This window comes from Tupaia chinensis, unplaced genomic scaffold (genome assembly GCF_000334495.1).
Source record: "Tupaia chinensis unplaced genomic scaffold, TupChi_1.0 Scaffold138464_1, whole genome shotgun sequence".
Taxonomy (NCBI): domain Eukaryota; kingdom Metazoa; phylum Chordata; class Mammalia; order Scandentia; family Tupaiidae; genus Tupaia; species Tupaia belangeri.
The window spans coordinates 66,400-84,744 of record NW_006198360.1 but is presented as its reverse complement, the minus strand read 5'-3'; the positions used below and the strand labels follow the sequence as shown (position 1 = coordinate 84,744).

The 18,345-nt window shown below is 49.7% G+C and overlaps 1 protein-coding gene across 1 annotated transcript in view; it reads left to right on the top strand.

The window, feature by feature from the left end:
- The window catches only part of CFAP74 (cilia and flagella associated protein 74), a 92,069-nt gene that overhangs the window by 20,095 nt on the left and 53,629 nt on the right, over nt 1-18,345 (top strand). The window contains exons 6-11 of the mRNA XM_006161358.2: nt 731-835; nt 7,731-7,904; nt 11,499-11,609; nt 12,856-12,958; nt 13,632-13,789; nt 15,181-15,382. Coding sequence (XP_006161420.1) covers nt 731-835; nt 7,731-7,904; nt 11,499-11,609; nt 12,856-12,958; nt 13,632-13,789; nt 15,181-15,382 — 853 coding nt within the window. The remainder of the gene's footprint in view (nt 1-730; nt 836-7,730; nt 7,905-11,498; nt 11,610-12,855; nt 12,959-13,631; nt 13,790-15,180; nt 15,383-18,345) is intronic.

Sequence of the window (18,345 nt, the reverse complement as noted above, 5' to 3'; positions counted from 1 at the left end):
TGGAAACTCACTTCCTGGAACCACACATATTCAGGGGTTCTGGCCAACGCTGGCCCCACCCAGCTCCTCTGCCCAAGGTCACTGTGCTGTTGTTACAGGCAGGTCCTGCACCTCTCTGCACCACCCTCACTGTCCCAATCATGTCACCTGCTGCCCATCCCTGTGGAATGGTTATGTCTTGGGAGGGTAACTGGACTGGGGATGGGTGGCCAATGCACACAGAGAGCTCCACTCCAAGAGTGAAGAGGGACAAAGCAAGGGACAGCGGTGTGGGCTAGAACCAGGAGGCAGTGGTGCCTTTCCCATGAGTGTGCTGGGTCTTTCCTAAGCCTGAGACCTCCAGGCACTGCTCCGGGGGCGCTGGCAACCAGGAAACCTGCCTTCAGTTTCCTTAGAGAATCGAGAGAGGCCAGCAGGGAGCTGGTGTGACTAGGGATCCTGGTTAGGATTCTCTGAGCCATTACTGGCCTCCCCTAAGCTGAACAGTAAGCCCGACTTTGGCCTCTACCTGCCCAGAAGAAAGTGGGCTTATGAGAAGCCTTCCATTGACCCCACACTTCCTCATCTTCTGGGTTAACTAGTTCAGATGGATTTCCTTCCTGACAATGAAAAGGCCAAAGAAAAGTGCCAGGTGAATGCTGTGGGGAGACCCCAGGCTGAGCCTCAACTTTCTCTGGGTGCAACCAAGGCTCTGACACGCAGCTCATCGGTCTCCCCTCCTGTGCTCCAGAGCAGCCATGGGCCGTCTCCAGGCAGTGTCCAGACGCCTGTGCACAGAACTGGAGGACGAGAGAGGCCTGCAGTCAAGACTCACAGCCGCGCTGAAGGAGAGCGGGTAAGTTTGGAGTCATGTTCCCTTGCAGGGTGCAGGTCTCTGAGCAGTTCGTGGGTTGATTCCTAGTTCTAAGATGAAGAATAAAATCTTGAAGTAATTTGAACTTGACTTTCGAGCTGCTTAAAAATTGAAAGGTGGGGACCAGCAGTTAGCGTAATGGCTATATTGCTGGACTCCCATGTAGTTGAACGCAGTTCGAGTCCCCGATCCAGCGGCTTAAACTCACGCTGGGCGTGTGTGCCTGCATGCCCAAGATCTCGAGAGGAGAATGGAGGAGAAGGGATTGTGGTGTGGCCATCCCCCCCTAGGGGGTGATTTCTCGCTTTCTGTCTCTCTGTCTCTCTCTGTCTTTCCAGCGAGTGCATGTGCCCGATAGCAAAAACCTAAAAAAAAAAAAAAAAATTTTTTAAATTGAAAGGTAACAGGGCCAGCAGATGGTGGAGTGGTTACATTGCTGGACTCATACTGCAATTCAAGTCCCAGACCCAGTTGCTTGAAAATCAGGCCAGGCATATGTGCCCAAGATTCTGGGAGGAGAATGGAAGAGAAGGGATTGCGGCATGGCCACCAACCGCCCTCCACCCCTCAGCCCCGAGGGTGATTTCCCACTGCTGCTCTCACTGTCTGTCTCTCTTTGTCTCCAGTAAGCACATATGCCCTAAGGCAAAAACCTCTTTTAAAAAAATTAAAAGAGAACTCATGAAATGCAATAGTTGAAAGGATGTATTCTCATTTTTTAAGTGTTTTTCAGTTTCTTCATATTTGTTTATATTCTTAGGAGCTATAAAATCGTTTTTTCTTTTTTCTTCATTTCCTGTTCTTTGTGCTTCCATCGAACAACCAGTACTATTTTTAAAAAGTGCTTCCTAGTTTTCTCCAAGCATCCATCAGGAAGAGATCATCGCATTATTTCAAACACCTTAGTGCTCAAAGTTTGGGTTGCAGACATCAAAATTGCCTTTGGAGAGTTTCAGCACAAAGGGGTTTAGCATGGGGTATAAATACCTCTCAGGGTGGGCCCACCCGTTGAGGACTCTGGGTTGATACTGGGAAAGACCCCTCAGGCCATAGAGCCCTGCTGGTCTCTGGAACTCCTGCCCCAGCAGTGGGTCCTGGTTGTGGGTCTGCCGTGACATGATGCCATGGTGCTGACCTCACAATAGAGACTCATCACCCTGAACTAGTCTCCGACCCGTGCTTGCCTCAATTTAGTTATAATCTAAGGTGGTGTCCTATGAGCTGTGGACCAAGTCACAGAGCTGACCCTGTCAGGCAGCCTATGAGATAGCAGAGGAAGGCACAGCCAAGGACAGGGAGAGCTACCTGGCCAAGAAAGGAAGAGGACACGGTGCTTACCCCACCCTTGCTTGATGGCCGGCTGGCCTTGATCGCTTTCTCTCTCCACTATCCCGCACCTGAGTTGAGCAGGGGTCTCCACAGGACTGGTAAAACCCGTGGTGGTCCTATCCTGATTGGGTTGCTGTGATTATCGATTTCATTCTTCAAAAAAATCTTGTTGGGGCCAGCAGGCGGCATGGTGGTTAAGGCGCTGGACTCCCACATGGCCGCTCATGGTTCGAGTCTGGAACCTGGTGGCTTTCTCACTATCCCTTTCTCTCTGGTCAAATTTTAAAATTATAATAATACATAATTTTAAAAAAATAAATAAATACAAAACTTGCTGGACCAGCCTTTTGGCCGGAACCATCTTTCAGTAATTAACCAAAATGACAAACACAAAGAATATACAATGTTATTTTTTTAAAGTCAAATTGTATCTCAATGTTTTGCAAAAGAAATTAGAAATTACTGAACGAGCTGGGTCATTTTGGAAGGATGTGGAACATGGAAATGTATCAGGAGGGCACCATTCTGGTTTTTAAATTGGGGACAATGTCAGATTCAGAAAAGTACAGGTAGTTTGCTGAACATTGATATTTAGCAGGATTTCTATGTGTATTATTCAAGAAATAAAATGTTTGGGGACCAACAGTTAGTGTAATGGCTATGTCACTGGACTCCCACGTAGTTCGAGTCCCGGACCCGGTGACTTAAACTCACACCAGGCGTTTGTGCGTGTGTGCCCAAGATCCCAAGAGGAGAATGGTGGAGAATGGATTGCGGTGTGGCCATCCCCCCTGGGGGGGTGGTGATTTCTTGCTTTCTGTCTCTCTGTCTCTCTCTGTCTGGAGCACATGCGCCCTATAGCAAAAACCTCTCCAAAAAAAAAAAAAAAAAAAAAAAAAAAAAAAAAAAAAAAAAAAAAAAACCTTGCTGGACCAGTCGCTGGCATGGTGGTTGAGCAGCTGGATCCCACATGGCCAATTGTGTGCTTCAAGTCCTGAACTTAGTGATTTGGAAAACACTGGGATTGTGTACATGCATGCCCAAAATTTTGAAAGGAGAAATGGAGAAGAAGGGATTGTGGCATGGCCATCCCCCCAGGGGTTCTTTCTTTCTTCTCTCTCTCTCTCTCTCTCTCTCTTTCTTCTCTTTCTCTCTCTCTCCTCTCTCTCTCCAGTCAGCACACATGCCCTCTAGCAAAAAAAAAAAAAAGATAAAAGGTGTTTATTTTGAAACAAGTTTAGACTCAAAGAATTCCATCTCCCCTCAGTCTCAGTGTCCTGGTGACATCTTGGAGCGAGGGACCCATTCAGGACATCGCATCTGTTTTTCACATTTCCCCTGACATCCTCCTCAATCAGGAAGACCCCCTCAATCCTTTTATGGTATCTATGTCCTTAACATTTTGAAGATCATAGGTCACTAAAAGCCACTTTTTGTTCAATACTTCCTCAGGATGATGCCCAGTGGTGGGTGCTGGCCAAGTTTCCTCACTGCAGAGTGACACTTGTTCCCCTGAAAACTGATATATAAGGGATCAGCAGGTAGCATAGTGGTTCCACTACTGGACTCCCACATGATCCAGTACAGTTTGAGTCCCAGACCTGGTGGCTTGAAACTCATGCCAGGCGCATATGCATGCATGTCCAAGATCCCAAGAGGAGAATGGAGAAAAAGGGACTGTGGCATGGCCATCCCCCCTGGATGGTAATTTCTCGCTTTCTGTCTCTCTGGTGAGTGCACATGCCCTAGAGCAAAAATCTCTCTAAAAAAAAAAAAAAAAAAAAAAAAAAAAAAAGAGAACAACTTAAAAGAAGGGAACCAGCAGTTAGCGTAATGGCTATGTCGCTGGACTCCCACGTAGTCGACCGCGGTTCGTGTCCCGGACCCGGTGGTTTAAAACTCATGCCGGGCGCGTGTGCGTGCGTGCCCAAGATCCCGAGAGGAGAATGGAGGAGAAGGGATTGCGGCGTGACCATCCCCCCTGGGGGGTGATTTCTCGCTTTCTGTCTCTAAGTCTCTCTCTGTCTGTCTGGCGAGCGCACGTGCCCTACAGTAAAAATCTCTCCAAAAAAAAAAAGAAAAAAGGAAAGAAAAGAAAAGAAAATTGATATAGAGCTTGCAGGGAGATGCTTTGAGACGCTAGGAAATGTGATTCCTATCCGTTTCACACATGTGTTTACAAGCATTAGTGTTTCTTATCTGAATTAATTAGTGTGATGATGCTGCCAAAGGATGCTTTTCTAATTCCATCATTAGTTCTAAATGTGTTAGTTAATTTTGTGAACCTTAAAATAAGAGGTAAAGTGAGGCATTCAGTCACGTAAAATAACACAAAACAGGGAGAACCAGTACACAATTAAGTAATGACTAAGAATTTTCCAGGGGAGCAGACATGGCATGGTAGTTAAAGTACTGGACTCCCACAGAGCTGACCATAGTTTGAGTCCTGGATCCAGTGCCTTGAAACTCTGGTCAGTTGTGTGTGCGTGCATGCCCCAAATCCTGAGAGGAGAATGGAAGAGAAGGGATTGTGGCATGGCCATCACCCCTGGAGTATGATTTCTTACTTTCCTTTTCTCTGTCTCTCTTTGACTCTTTAGCAAGCACATGTACCCTACAGCAAAAACTTTAAAAATTAGAAATATTTTTTTTCAGAACTGATAAAAGCATAAATCCTCAGATTATGGAATCACAGGAGTCAGGCACAGGACAAACAGAAATGATCCCACACATGGACATGCCATAGAGCAGACCTGCCTCAGGGACAGATGAAAACACTGTATATCAGGAATTCAGCAAGTGCTTCCCATCAGAGAAAACCTGAAGTGGCCCATAATTATCAAAGATCAATTATCTTAAATTACCCCAATGGGGACCAGCAGATGGCATAATGGTTATATCGCTGGACTTCCATGTAGTCTACCGCTATTCAAGTCATGGACCCAACAGCTTAAAACTCACACCTGGCTCGTGTGTGTGCCCAAAATCCTGAGAGGAGAATGGAGGAGAAGAGATTGCAGCATGGCCATCTCCACTGTGAGGAGATTTCTTTTCTGTCTCTCTGTCTCTGTCTCTCTGGCGAGTGCACACACCCAATAGCAAAAATCTCTCTAAAAGAAAAAATTACCCCAACAAGAACATATACCCAATTTTTTAATTGAGTAGTATAACCTTGATGCCAAAACCAAGAGAAGAAAAGTATAAGCCAATCTTGCTTGGGACATAAATGAGAAAAATCTCAAATAAAACATTAAAATCAGAACCTAATCATGTGTTAGACACACATGTGCATGCACACACACCATGCCATGTTAGGTTTATATCCTAGGACCAAAAAAAAAAAAAAAAAAAAAGGACCTGATGTTAGAAATCTTAACATGAGGCCAGCAGGTGGCATAGTAGTTAAAGCACTGGACTCCTACATGGCCGACCATGTAGGGTTTGAGACCCAGACCCAGAGACCCAGTGGCTTGAAACTCACACCGGGCGTGTGTGCGTGCGTGTCTAAGATCCCGAGAGGAGAATGGAGGAGAAGGGATTGTGGCATGGCCATACCCCTGAGGGGTGATTTTTCACTTCCTCTCTTTCTGTCTTTCCAGTGAGCTCACAGACCCTATAGCAAAAATCTCTCTCTGAAAAAAGGAAATCTTAACATTAATACATTAAAGAATAAAGGCCATATCAGTTCACAGATATTTATGATTTTTTCTTTAAGATCGCAGACAGACTTTATTCAAGGGGCCTAAGATGCAGGGACCACTATAATGAGGTCTTGTAGTGAGGAAAAGAGATCGACTCAACTCTATATTCATGATTTAAAAAAGAAAAAAACTTTTAACAAAATAGGAATAAAAGTATATTTTCTCTTTTTTAAAAGAATTATTTATTTAATTTTATTTATTATTATAATTTAAAAAAAATTTTTTTGGGAGGGCCGCATGTGCTCACCAGAAAGACAAAGAGAGACAGACAGATAGAAAACAAGAAATCACCCCCTGGGGGGATGGCCACGCTGCATTCCCTTCTCCTCCATTCTCCTCTTGGGATCTTGGGCACTCATGCACACATGCCCGGCGTGAGTTTAAGCCGCCATGTCCGGGACACGAACCGCGGTCAACTACATGGGAGTACAGCAACATAGCCATTACGCTAACTGCTGGTCCCAAATTTTGACTGGAGAGAAACAAAGTGAGAAAGCAAGCCGCAGTCTGGGACTCAAACCATAGTTGGCCATGTGGAAGTCCAGCACCCTAACCACCATGCCACCTGTCTTCTTAACATGATTAAGAGTATCTACTGAAAGCCTACAACAAACATCATTCTGAATGATGAACTGTGTGAGGCATTTGGTTTACTCTCAGGAGCGAGGCAGATGCCAGCTAAAACACTCCCATCTGACATCATCCTGAGTCCATATCTTCCAGGTAGAACTGCTAGCAGGCCTCCAAGAACAGCTCATCTCTGCCTGGGGGATTATGGGGGTCAACTCTTCAGTTGTTGGAAACTATTTTATTTTTAGAAGTTTTTACCTTTGGGTGCATGTACTTGCTGGAGAGAAAGCAAGAGAGACAGTGAGAGGGAAAGTGAGAAATCCCACCCAAGAGAGGATGGCCACACTGCAATCCTGTCTCCTCCATTCTGTTTCTGGGACCTTGGGTGCACACGTACACACACACACACACACACACACACACACACCTGGCGTGAGTTTCAAGCCACTGGGCCAGAGCTCAGACTGTGACTGGCCATGTGAGGGTCCTGCAATGTAACCACTATGCCTTCTGCTGGCCCCCAGTTGTTGGAAATTTTTAATCTGTCAGTACACTGGTGTGACACTATCTGGAGATGGATTTCTTCATCCTAAGAGCGAGCGCTCTTAGCCTAAACCCTCTTACTGTATACATGTACTCATCCCAGCTGGATATAAATTGGAAACTTCCAGAGTGAGCTATGTGCTTCCATGGCCACCAGAGACAGTCTTCAACTAACAGTTGCCCAAGACCTTGTCACCTAAGACAAGGGTTTGGGCAGATCCTTTTCTGTCCAGCCAGGACCCAGAACATGTTTCAGAGTCCCCACCCCAATTACATTGGAAAATGGAGGAAGGGGCTCTTTGGTAGCTCCAGTAACCCTCCCCCAGCAGAAGGCAGTCACAACAATCTCGCAACCATCTCTTCCCATATGCGTTCCTCAGACCAGGCAAGGGGCTTGCTACCATCAGCTGACCCGGTCCTCAGGCCAGAGGAGTGTCCATGAGCACACAGGAAGAGGAGGGCCGGGTTCTAGCTCTGGTGGGACTTGATGTGATGTTTATGTGAAGTTGGAGGTTGGGCAGGAGGAGGGATCCTCAGTCTCTAAGAAACTTTGGACCAAGAGGGCTCCTTGGAGGAAGGAGCTGACTTGTCAGCATTGTTCAACGTCTACTTGAAGTGTAACAAAACGATGTCCAGGCCCTCCCCAGATCTCCAGGGTGGATGCACCCTATAGTGCCCAGCCCCAGGTCCCCAACCACTTTGCCCCCATAAACAAGAGGCCCCTTGTTTGCAAGGAATGCCATGTGGCACGTAGAGATGGAGGAGGAGCAGTGTAAGGACTTCCAGAAGTCCAAGCAAGAGGAGGCGGAGGAGGCAAGGAGGTGTTTCCAGGCCCATGCAGACCAGCAGCTCCGGAGGGAAAAGGAGGCCCTGGGAAAGGCAGAGAGGAACCGGCTGCTGAGGATCCGGTAAGCAGCGTCTCCAGAGGCTGGGACATGACAGAGGAACTGGCCATACGACAGCTCCACAGGACTGAATGGGCAGGAGTTCCCAGGAGCTAAAATCACCCTGACACTGAGATCCCACCCAAAGGGCACCCCCACCTTCACAGGCCGGGAGGTCAGGGCGAGGGTTCACAGTAAACCTGCCCGAGCTCACGCCTGGCTCTGCCCCTCACACGGCAAGGGGCCAGCCTTCTTCAGCCTCCAGTCTTGGCTGGGAGCATTGGATGATGTCTACAGAGCACTCGGGAATACAATAAGGGTTACAACTAGAGATCCAGTTATGTAAATACATATACTTACAGGGTAAGCAGGTAGCACGGTGGTTAAGGTGCTGGACTCCCACATAGCCAAATGTGGTTCGAGTCCCGGACCCAGAGGTTACCTTGAAAATTACGTTGGGTCCATGTGTACGTGTGTACCCAAAACCTCGAGAGAGAATGGAGGAGAAGGGATTGTGGCATGGCCATACCCCTGAGGGGTGATTTTTCACTTCCTCTCTTTCTGTCTTTCCAGTGAGCTCACAGACCCTATAGCAAAAATCTCTCTCTGAAAAAAGGAAATCTTAACATTAATACATTAAAGAATAAAGGCCATATCAGTTCACAGATATTTATGATTTTTTCTTTAAGATCGCAGACAGGCTTTATTCAAGGGGCCTAAGATGCAGGGACCACTATAATGAGGTCTTGTAGTGAGGAAAAGAGATCGACTCAACTCTATATTCATGATTTAAAAAAGAAAAAAACTTTTAACAAAATAGGAATAAAAGTATATTTTCTCTTTTTTAAAAGAATTATTTATTTAATTTTATTTATTATTATAATTTAAAAAAAATTTTTTTTGGAGAGGTTTTTGTTATAGGGCGCATGTGCTCACCAGAAAGACAAAGAGAGACAGACAGATAGAAAACAAGAAATCACCCCCTGGGGGGATGGCCACGCTGCATTCCCTTCTCCTCCATTCTCCTCTTGGGATCTTGGGCACTCATGCACACATGCCCGGCGTGAGTTTAAGCCGCCATGTCCGGGACACGAACCGCGGTCAACTACATGGGAGTACAGCAACATAGCCATTACGCTAACTGCTGGTCCCAAATTTTGACTGGAGAGAAACAAAGTGAGAAAGCAAGCCGCAGTCTGGGACTCAAACCATAGTTGGCCATGTGGAAGTCCAGCACCCTAACCACCATGCCACCTGTCTTCTTAACATGATTAAGAGTATCTACTGAAAGCCTACAACAAACATCATTCTGAATGATGAACTGTGTGAGGCATTTGGTTTACTCTCAGGAGCGAGGCAGATGCCAGCTAAAACACTCCCATCTGACATCATCCTGAGTCCATATCTTCCAGGTAGAACTGCTAGCAGGCCTCCAAGAACAGCTCATCTCTGCCTGGGGGATTATGGGGGTCAACTCTTCAGTTGTTGGAAACTATTTTATTTTTAGAAGTTTTTACCTTTGGGTGCATGTACTTGCTGGAGAGAAAGCAAGAGAGACAGTGAGAGGGAAAGTGAGAAATCCCACCCAAGAGAGGATGGCCACACTGCAATCCTGTCTCCTCCATTCTGTTTCTGGGACCTTGGGTGCACACGTACACACACACACACACACACACACACACACACACCTGGCGTGAGTTTCAAGCCACTGGGCCAGAGCTCAGACTGTGACTGGCCATGTGAGGGTCCTGCAATGTAACCACTATGCCTTCTGCTGGCCCCCAGTTGTTGGAAATTTTTAATCTGTCAGTACACTGGTGTGACACTATCTGGAGATGGATTTCTTCATCCTAAGAGCGAGCGCTCTTAGCCTAAACCCTCTTACTGTATACATGTACTCATCCCAGCTGGATATAAATTGGAAACTTCCAGAGTGAGCTATGTGCTTCCATGGCCACCAGAGACAGTCTTCAACTAACAGTTGCCCAAGACCTTGTCACCTAAGACAAGGGATTGGGCAGATCCTTTTCTGTCCAGCCAGGACCCAGAACATGTTTCAGAGTCCCCACCCCAATTACATTTGAAAATGGAGGAAGGGGCTCTTTGGTAGCTCCAGTAACCCTCCCCCAGCAGAAGGCAGTCACAACAATCTCGCAACCATCTCTTCCCATATGCGTTCCTCAGACCAGGCAAGGGGCTTGCTACCATCAGCTGACCCGGTCCTCAGGCCAGAGGAGTGTCCATGAGCACACAGGAAGAGGAGGGCCGGGTTCTAGCTCTGGTGGGACTTGATGTGATGTTTATGTGAAGTTGGAGGTTGGGCAGGAGGAGGGATCCTCAGTCTCTAAGAAACTTTGGACCAAGAGGGCTCCTTGGAGGAAGGAGCTGACTTGTCAGCATTGTTCAACGTCTACTTGAAGTGTAACAAAACGATGTCCAGGCCCTCCCCAGATCTCCAGGGTGGATGCACCCTATAGTGCCCAGCCCCAGGTCCCCAACCACTTTGCCCCCATAAACAAGAGGCCCCTTGTTTGCAAGGAATGCCATGTGGCACGTAGAGATGGAGGAGGAGCAGTGTAAGGACTTCCAGAAGTCCAAGCAAGAGGAGGCGGAGGAGGCAAGGAGGTGTTTCCAGGCCCATGCAGACCAGCAGCTCCGGAGGGAAAAGGAGGCCCTGGGAAAGGCAGAGAGGAACCGGCTGCTGAGGATCCGGTAAGCAGCACCCAAGCCCAGTCCTCATGTCCCAGGGGGCTACAGCCTCAGGCCCTGCTCCTGCCAGCCCCTCTGCCTCTTAACCACAGTTCTCCAGATGCTGCTTAGCTGTGCTGTCTGCATCTGTCACCACCCTGGCCCCTCCCTGCCTCTTCCCCAAGTTCATCCTCCCTCCTGACCCTTGGATCCTTCCTGGGCATCAAGTGCTTCCTCTAACCAACCTGCCCCGATGATCCTCACCTGGTCCTGAAATGCCTCTGGCCACAGTTACTGGTCCCTAAAAGTTCTGAAAGCCAGCAGACACTCCCAGGTGACTTCGCGTCTCATTTTCCTCCTGAAGTCTCTGTCATCCAGTCTCGGTGGGCAGCCCAGCTTCTCTCCCATGGATTGCAGGCCCCCAGGCCCAGCCTACTCATCTGGCTCGCCTCTACCCCCTCCACCATCTCATTACATAGCTCCGCCTCCGTCCAGCTGCCCAGCCAGAAAGCATGGCCCTCCCAGAAACCATGGTCCTCCTTACTCTTATACACTCCCCACCACATCCAGCCCATTGCCAGATCTTTCCACAGTTTTCTGTGGAGTCCAAGCCCCTGGCAGTAGGCAGCCAAAGGGTCTTGATTGCCCCCTTCCTGTCTCCCACCAGGCTCACCCCCTTCCCCACTCACTTCTTACTGGCCTGTGGTCCCTTCCCTCCTTACAACATGGTCTTTGCTGTTCTCTTCCTTCTTCAGATCCCTGCTCCTCCAGCATCAAACTTCATCTTTGGTGGGTCTCGTCAGCACCAGAGCCCCCAGGAGGATCTAGTTTATCATTCTGTCTGTGTTCCTCACCCCCAGTCCCTGAGGGACACTGAGTGAAGGACATATGTCCCAGCAGATCTGTCTTCCCTGCCCCATGTCACTGCAGGAAGTCCTTTCACATCCAGAAGGAGTATGGACTCAGACACCAGAAGCTGGTGGAAGACATCCAGAAGAATCACAGGATCGCAGTGAAGTTTCTGAAGGCCTCCCTGGGACGGTAGGGGTTTTGCTCTCAGAATCTTCCTGGTTGTTAACGCCTTTGAAGAGAAACCTAAGACTAGCAGTCACTTGGGACCAGCAGATGGCATCATGGTTACATGGCTGGACTCCCATGTAGTCAACTACGTTTCGAGTCCCAGACTCGGTGGCAGCTCAAAACTCACGCTGGGTGCACGTGCGTGCATGCCCAAAGTCCCAAAAGGAGAATGGCAAAAGGATTGCAGCGTGGCCATCTCCCCGGGGGGAGGGGGTGATTTCTCGCTTTCTTCCTCTCTGTCTCTCCAGCAAGTACACACACCCTATAGCAAAAACACTCTAAAAAAAAAATTTATGTGTGTGTGTGTATGTGTCACTTAATTCTGTTTCAAAATTCTTCAATTTTATTATTATTAAATTATCACCTTATCGTTGGAAGCATTTATTTGTTTATTTTTAGATTCTTGCCATAGGGTGTGCACACTTGCCAGAGAGAGATGTAGAGAAAGGGAAAGTGAGAGACATCATCCCTCAGGGAGGATAGCCATACTGCAATCCTTTCTCCACTCTCTCCCCAGGATTTTGGGCACACGTCCAGCATGATTTTCAAGCCACCAGGTCTAGGACTCAAAATGCAGTCAACCATGTGGGAGTCCAGCGCCTCAATCACCACGCCGCCTGCTGGCCCAAAAAACAATAAATCTGTATTTCTAGCTTTTTTTCTTTTTTTTTTTTTTCCTTAGGAGAGGTTTTCGCTATAGGGCGCATGCGCTCGCCAGACAGACAGAGAGACATCGAGACAGAAAATAAGAAATCACCCCCTGGGGGGATGGCCACGCCGCAATCCCTTCTCCTCCGTTCTCCTCTCGGGATCTTGGGTACACACACACACGCACCCAGCATGAGTTTTAAGCCACCGGGTCCGGGACGCGAACCGTGGTCGACTACGTGGGTGTCCAGCGACATAGCCATTACGCTAACTGCTGGTTCCCTGTATTTCTAGCTTTGAGTTGCTAGTGTTGTGTTTTGTTTTGTGTTGTGTTGTGTTTTCAGAAGAGGACCATGAGATACAGTGTCTTTATCATTGATGCTCAGCCACAGTGTGTCCTTTAATTGCTTGAGCGGGCTCTAAGATCCCAAGAAACTGGAGGGCTGGGGCAAGGGGATGTGCACGAGACCCTGTCGAGAATGTCTCTCTTTCTCTCTATCTCTCTCCCATGCACATGCTATCATTTGGGAAGAATTCTTTTAAATGCACTTTCCTCCAGAATTCGAGAGCAAGAGAGGAAGGAGGAGATGGAGTCTCGTCAGTACATGCAGAGGCGCATGGATGCAGTGCTGGCGCTCAAGAATAACATCACCGCAAACCGGGTAGGCCCTGCACACTGGGTGAGCTCCACCCACCTACCTGTCCTTCAGTCTGCACACCTGAAACACAGGAGGCCCCTCCTGCATCCTCAGAGACCCGCAGCACCAGCCTCGCAGGCATCATCCTGCCAGGATGTCTATCCTGCTGGGCCAAGGTTCCTCAGGAGCCAGGCTCGTGTCCTCAGTCTCACCCATCGATCATTTCTTGGGAGTTTACTGAGCCTCTTCCACAGATGTTTTGACTATGGGCTCTGTGCCAGCCCCAAGCAGGCACCAGAGCCCAACAGGAAAGGAAGCACCCTGGTCCTGTTCTTGAAGGAAGAGCAGTAACCCGAAGAGGTGCACGAGGGTTCGTGCACCTGGGCCAGGTGTGGGGGGGTTCAGGTGGGGAAAGTAGAGAGGGGAAGAGTAGGGAACAGCATCTGCAAAGACTCAGAGGCAAGGGAACGGTGGTAAGCAAGCAGCTGTACAGACACAGACCTGTGTGTGTGGCCTGTCAGGGCAGGCTTGCATGGGGTGGAGTGGGGGGCAGAGCTATGTCTGGGTGGAGGACGCTCAGAGTTATGTGATGTTTGCAAACGACTCACCATTGATTTAAGGTCAGCTTTCGAACTGAAAGACCCCATGCGTGTGCAATGTGTACAAATGCTGTCACCTGGCATTCTCTATTTCCAAGGAAACACTGCGGAAATTTCAAGCATGGGGCCAGGCCAAGGCAGAGTTGGCTGAGCAGAAAGTCCAGGCTGAGAAGGAGGCAATTCTGGCCCAGGGCGGGGATGCCTTCAAGCATCTCTTCCATCAACGCAAGCAACAGGAGTTAGAGGCCCAGCAGCGGTGAGGCAGCCCTGGGGTGGCAACGAGAACCTAGGGGGGCTTGTCCCTCGTGATCGGCAAAGCTGTGCTCTCTGCCTCAGCCTCCTACCTGAAGCTGCTGAGCGACACAGGAATGGGAGCTCCACACCGCCACCCCTGCTTGGCTTAGACCCTGTGCCAAGGCTCACCCTGGCCGGCTGGCCCCATGCCCTGCTGCCCAGCAGCCTCCCCTCTGCCCCCCTCTCCCCTCCCAGTCTCTCCCACTCCCCTCACTATGGTTTCTCTGGAAGAACGGCTATAGGCCCTTTCTAGGTGCACCCAGAGCTGCCCATAGGGAGCACAAGACCCTGGCCTGATGACATGTTCAGGCTTCTTTACTCTGTCTTGAACCTTGGTTTGGCTTCCTAGTGCTGCAGTCACAGGGGCTCCTGTTCCCCTCCTCCCCGCCCGCCTGGCCACCCTCCTGTCTCTTTGGAGCCTGCCTGGGGCTCGTCCTTAATACACTGCCTTTCTGACCTTCCCCCAGACTTGCAATTAGAGCTGCATTCTTAGTCCCTCTCCACCTCACTCCATGGGAGTGGGCTGCCTGGACTCAAACCCCTCAAGTCAAGTCTCTGGCCTCATTTCTCACCTTCTCCAGCCTTGCACATGGTATTCTAGTAACGTCTTGTGCAAACTGTCCTGTTGGGACCTTTGCCTAAAGCCACCTTTTCCTGGAGTCCCCTTCTTCCCAGTCCTGATCCTGGCTGGTCACTGCTTAGGTCGTGCTCGGGTGTGGCCTCCTGGCCCTCTCACTGGGGCAGCAGCGTCCCTTGGGCATCACAGAGCCCCGAGTGTGTCTCCCTGGCAGTCACCCCGGAATTTAGCTACAGCCTGTTCGCCTGCCTACTGTGGTGGGTTTTCCTTGGGGGAGCTCCACCCACCGATGTGTCCTTCAGTCTGTACATGTCTGGGACATAGGAGGCACCTGGCCAGGCACAGTGGAGTGAGTGAATGAATGAATGTCCTCGATCTCCAATGCTGCCTTTGGTTTGTGCCTCAGCTGGAGCACCCCCACTGCCAGCCTAGAAACTGGGGACTGGGGGGTGTCAGCTCATGAGGGCCAAGTTTTAGGGACCGTGACCCTAGACTGGACAGGGAGGGTAGGGCAGGGTGGGGTCTGAGTATGAGTCTCCAGCCTGGCAGCTCTGCTCTGCTTGCCTGGGCTGTCTCTGTGTTCCCTGTGGGAGCTTGTGGATCACCCAGGATATCCCTACCCCCAAAGCTGGCTGGGCTAACCCTGAGCTCCTGGGGAGGGAGCCAGCCAGGGCTAAGCCAAACCATGCTGGACCCGAGTGGCTGCCCAGATGTGCTGTTTCACCTGGCGCAAGATGGAGGCCGCTGGCCTCTCACCGAGAAGCATTTCTCCGTAGGGCCTTTGAGGAGGAGCAGAAGCTTAGAAAGCAGGAGATCGTAAGTCGGATTCTGAAAGAGGAGGCCGAGGAGGAAACCAGGAGGAAGAAACAGCACCGCCCTGCCAAAATCAGGGACCGGAGGACTTCAAGAGACAAGACCTGGAGCTACATCTCCGACCTCTGCGAGGGGAAGACCGCAGTAACTGCCAGCTTCCCGCCGGTGAGCAAGACGCCTTTCTGCAGACCGGTTCACACACCTGGAGATACGTGGGGCAGGGCTCGCGAGGATGGAGGAAGTGGTCTAAGAGCCACCAACAGTAGTGTCACCAGGCTCTCTGTAGCCACCCAGTACAGGGATATCGCGACATCTCAGCAGGGATTCAGGGTACCCACCAGGGCCACTTTTCTCTTTACAGTGTGGCTTGGCTGGCTACAAGCTTCCTTGCCTGTCTCCAAATTTCGATCTAAGTCAATCACATATCAGGAGATCCATGCAACGCTTTATCCTCACACGTGTGATGCGTGGTGTCACTCTGCTGCTTGGCATTCTTTTTATTGCTTTTTTAAGCCATTTGGGGGGGGGTGTTGCTATAGGGCGTGTGCGCTCACCAGAAAGAGAAAGAGACAGAGAGACAGAAAGTGAGGAATCACCCCTCAGGGGAGATGGCCACGCCGCAATCCCTTCTCCTCTGTTCTCTTGGGATCTTGGGCACACATGCACACACACCCAGCATGAGTTTAAGTCACCGGTTCCGGGACTTGAACTACAGTTGACTACACAGGAGTCCAGTGACATAGCCATTAAGCTATCTGCTGGTCCCAAAAAGAGCACTTTTTTTTTTTTGTTCTTTGGAGAGATTTTTTTGCTATAGGGCTTGTGCACTCAGAAAGACACAGAGAGAGAGAGAGAGACAAAAAGCGAGAAATCACCCCTCAGGGGTGATGGCCACACCACAATCCCCTCTCTTCCATTCTCCTCTCAGGATCTTGGGCACGCATGCACACGCGCCCACCGGGTCCAGGACACAAACCATGGTCAACCACATAGGAGTCCAGCAACATAGCCATTTTGCCAAATGCTGGTCCCAGCTGCTTGGCACTCTTAATGTCACTCTGGGGACAGCAGCTTTCCCCTAGCTCACTCATTTATTTATTCATTCATTCATTCATACTAAGGGCCAGCCCGGGACCGTTGGTATAGGTAACTCCCCTCAGCTGAGAAGATTTACTTCTAGTTTTTCTCTGAGATTGTGGAGTAGAGATACTGGCCCCCTCCTGGGCCCAGTGTGGAGCTTCAGCTCTGCCCTTGCATGCCCTAAAGCCTGAGCATCAAGGTCACTAACTCCAACAGACTCCTTCCAGCAAGGCCCAGCCTCAAGCTTCCTGGTTTGGGCCTCTGTGGGGCCTTTGCTGCTTCCCTCAGTACGTCAGGGGAGGTCTTCTCTGTTTGCCAGGCTCCCTGTGCCTGAGGCGAAGCCTCTGTCTCTCGCCCACTTCTCACCACAGCCCATCTTACTGCAGGGCCTCTGAACTACCCGCTGCCTCTCTCCTGTCTGCAGGAAAGCCTTCCCTGTCCACCCTGTCTTTCTCTACTTCAGCACCCAGGCTGTTCCTGGGAAGCAGGTCTCGAAGTTTTCAGCGATGGTGTTGTATCTGCATCCTGACTTCTTGCCCACCTCTGCATGAACTGCTTCCCCCAGGGGGAGAGGGGGCTGTTAACTGGCTCACCACAGGGGCCACTTCCCTTCCCCTCCAGCCTCCACACAGAGCCAGGGTGGACACATGACTCCCATCTCCACACTGGTTCTAGGGAAACATCTCAGCTGTCCTCCGAGTTAGCACCAAAGGCCTTTCCATGTATACCAGTGAAATTTAGAAATGATGAGCACCTTGGGACTGGCAGGTGATATGGTGGTCAAGGACACTGGGCTTCCACATGGCCGGCCGTGGTTCGAGTCCAGGACCTGGTGGCTTGCTTTCTCACTTTCCCTCTCTCTCTCACTCTGTCCTTCTCTGGTCAAATTAGAAAATAAATAAATGGGGACCAGCAGTTGGCATAATGGCTATGTCACCAAACTCCCATGTAGTCGACTGCAGTTCGAGTCCCGGACCGGGTGGCTTAAACTCACGCCAGGCGCATGTATGTGTGTGCCCAAGATCCTGAGAGGAGAATAGAGGAGAAGGGATTACGGCATAACCATCCCCCCGGCGGGGGGAGTTTTCTCACTTTCTGTCTCTCTGTCTCTCTCTGTCTTTCTGGCGAGCGCGCACACCCTATAGCAAAAACCTCTCCAGAAAATAAATAAATAAATAAAGTTAAATAAATAATTCTTACAAAATAAAATAAAGAAAGAGCACCTGAGGATGGGTGGAAAGAACCTAACCTATGGCATGTGCATAGGTTAGAATGTTTTCCCATAGAAGGGAATGTTTTGTGAACTCTTCTGAACATTGTAAAAAAAATGTAATAATGTATAAAAATACTTATGTTGTATTTTAAGTGGGAAAAGTTGCCCCAGCCTGTGTGCCATAATCTCCTTGTAAAGAATAAGGCTTTTGGGACCAGCAGATAGTGCAGCAGTTATGTCACTGGACTCTCACATAGTCAACTGCGATTCAAGTCCCGGACCCAGTGCCTTGAAACTCACACTGGGCGCGTGTGCATGCATGCCCAAAATCCGAGAGGAGAATGGAGTAGGGATTGCAGTGTGGCCATCCCCCCAGGGGGCGATTTCTCACCTCTGTCTCTCTGTCTCTCTCTCTCTCACTGGCGAGCACACATGCCCTATAGAAAAAATCTCTCCCAGAAATAAAGAAATAGCAATTTACAAAAAATAATAAGGCATGTGCTGGGCATGTGCTGGGCGTGTGCCTGGCGGGGGCAGGGGCTTTTATTTCCTTCTCGATTATCTGCGCATCCTCCACTTGCCAATGATGAGTGTGCCAGCTGCATCCTCTCCCTGGCTACAGGAGAACGACCTCACTGCAGACCCAGAACCCACTTCGTTAGCACAGGTCGTCTCCAGCTCTTCCGTCCATGGGAACTTGGCGCCCAGCACCAACCCAGATGAGGAGACACTGGCTGAGCCAGAAATCTCCGGGCTTTGGAATGAAGACCATAAGCTGTACCAGGTAATAGTCTTTGTTCTGTTAGATCCTTTGCAGTCAGACATCCCATGCTGT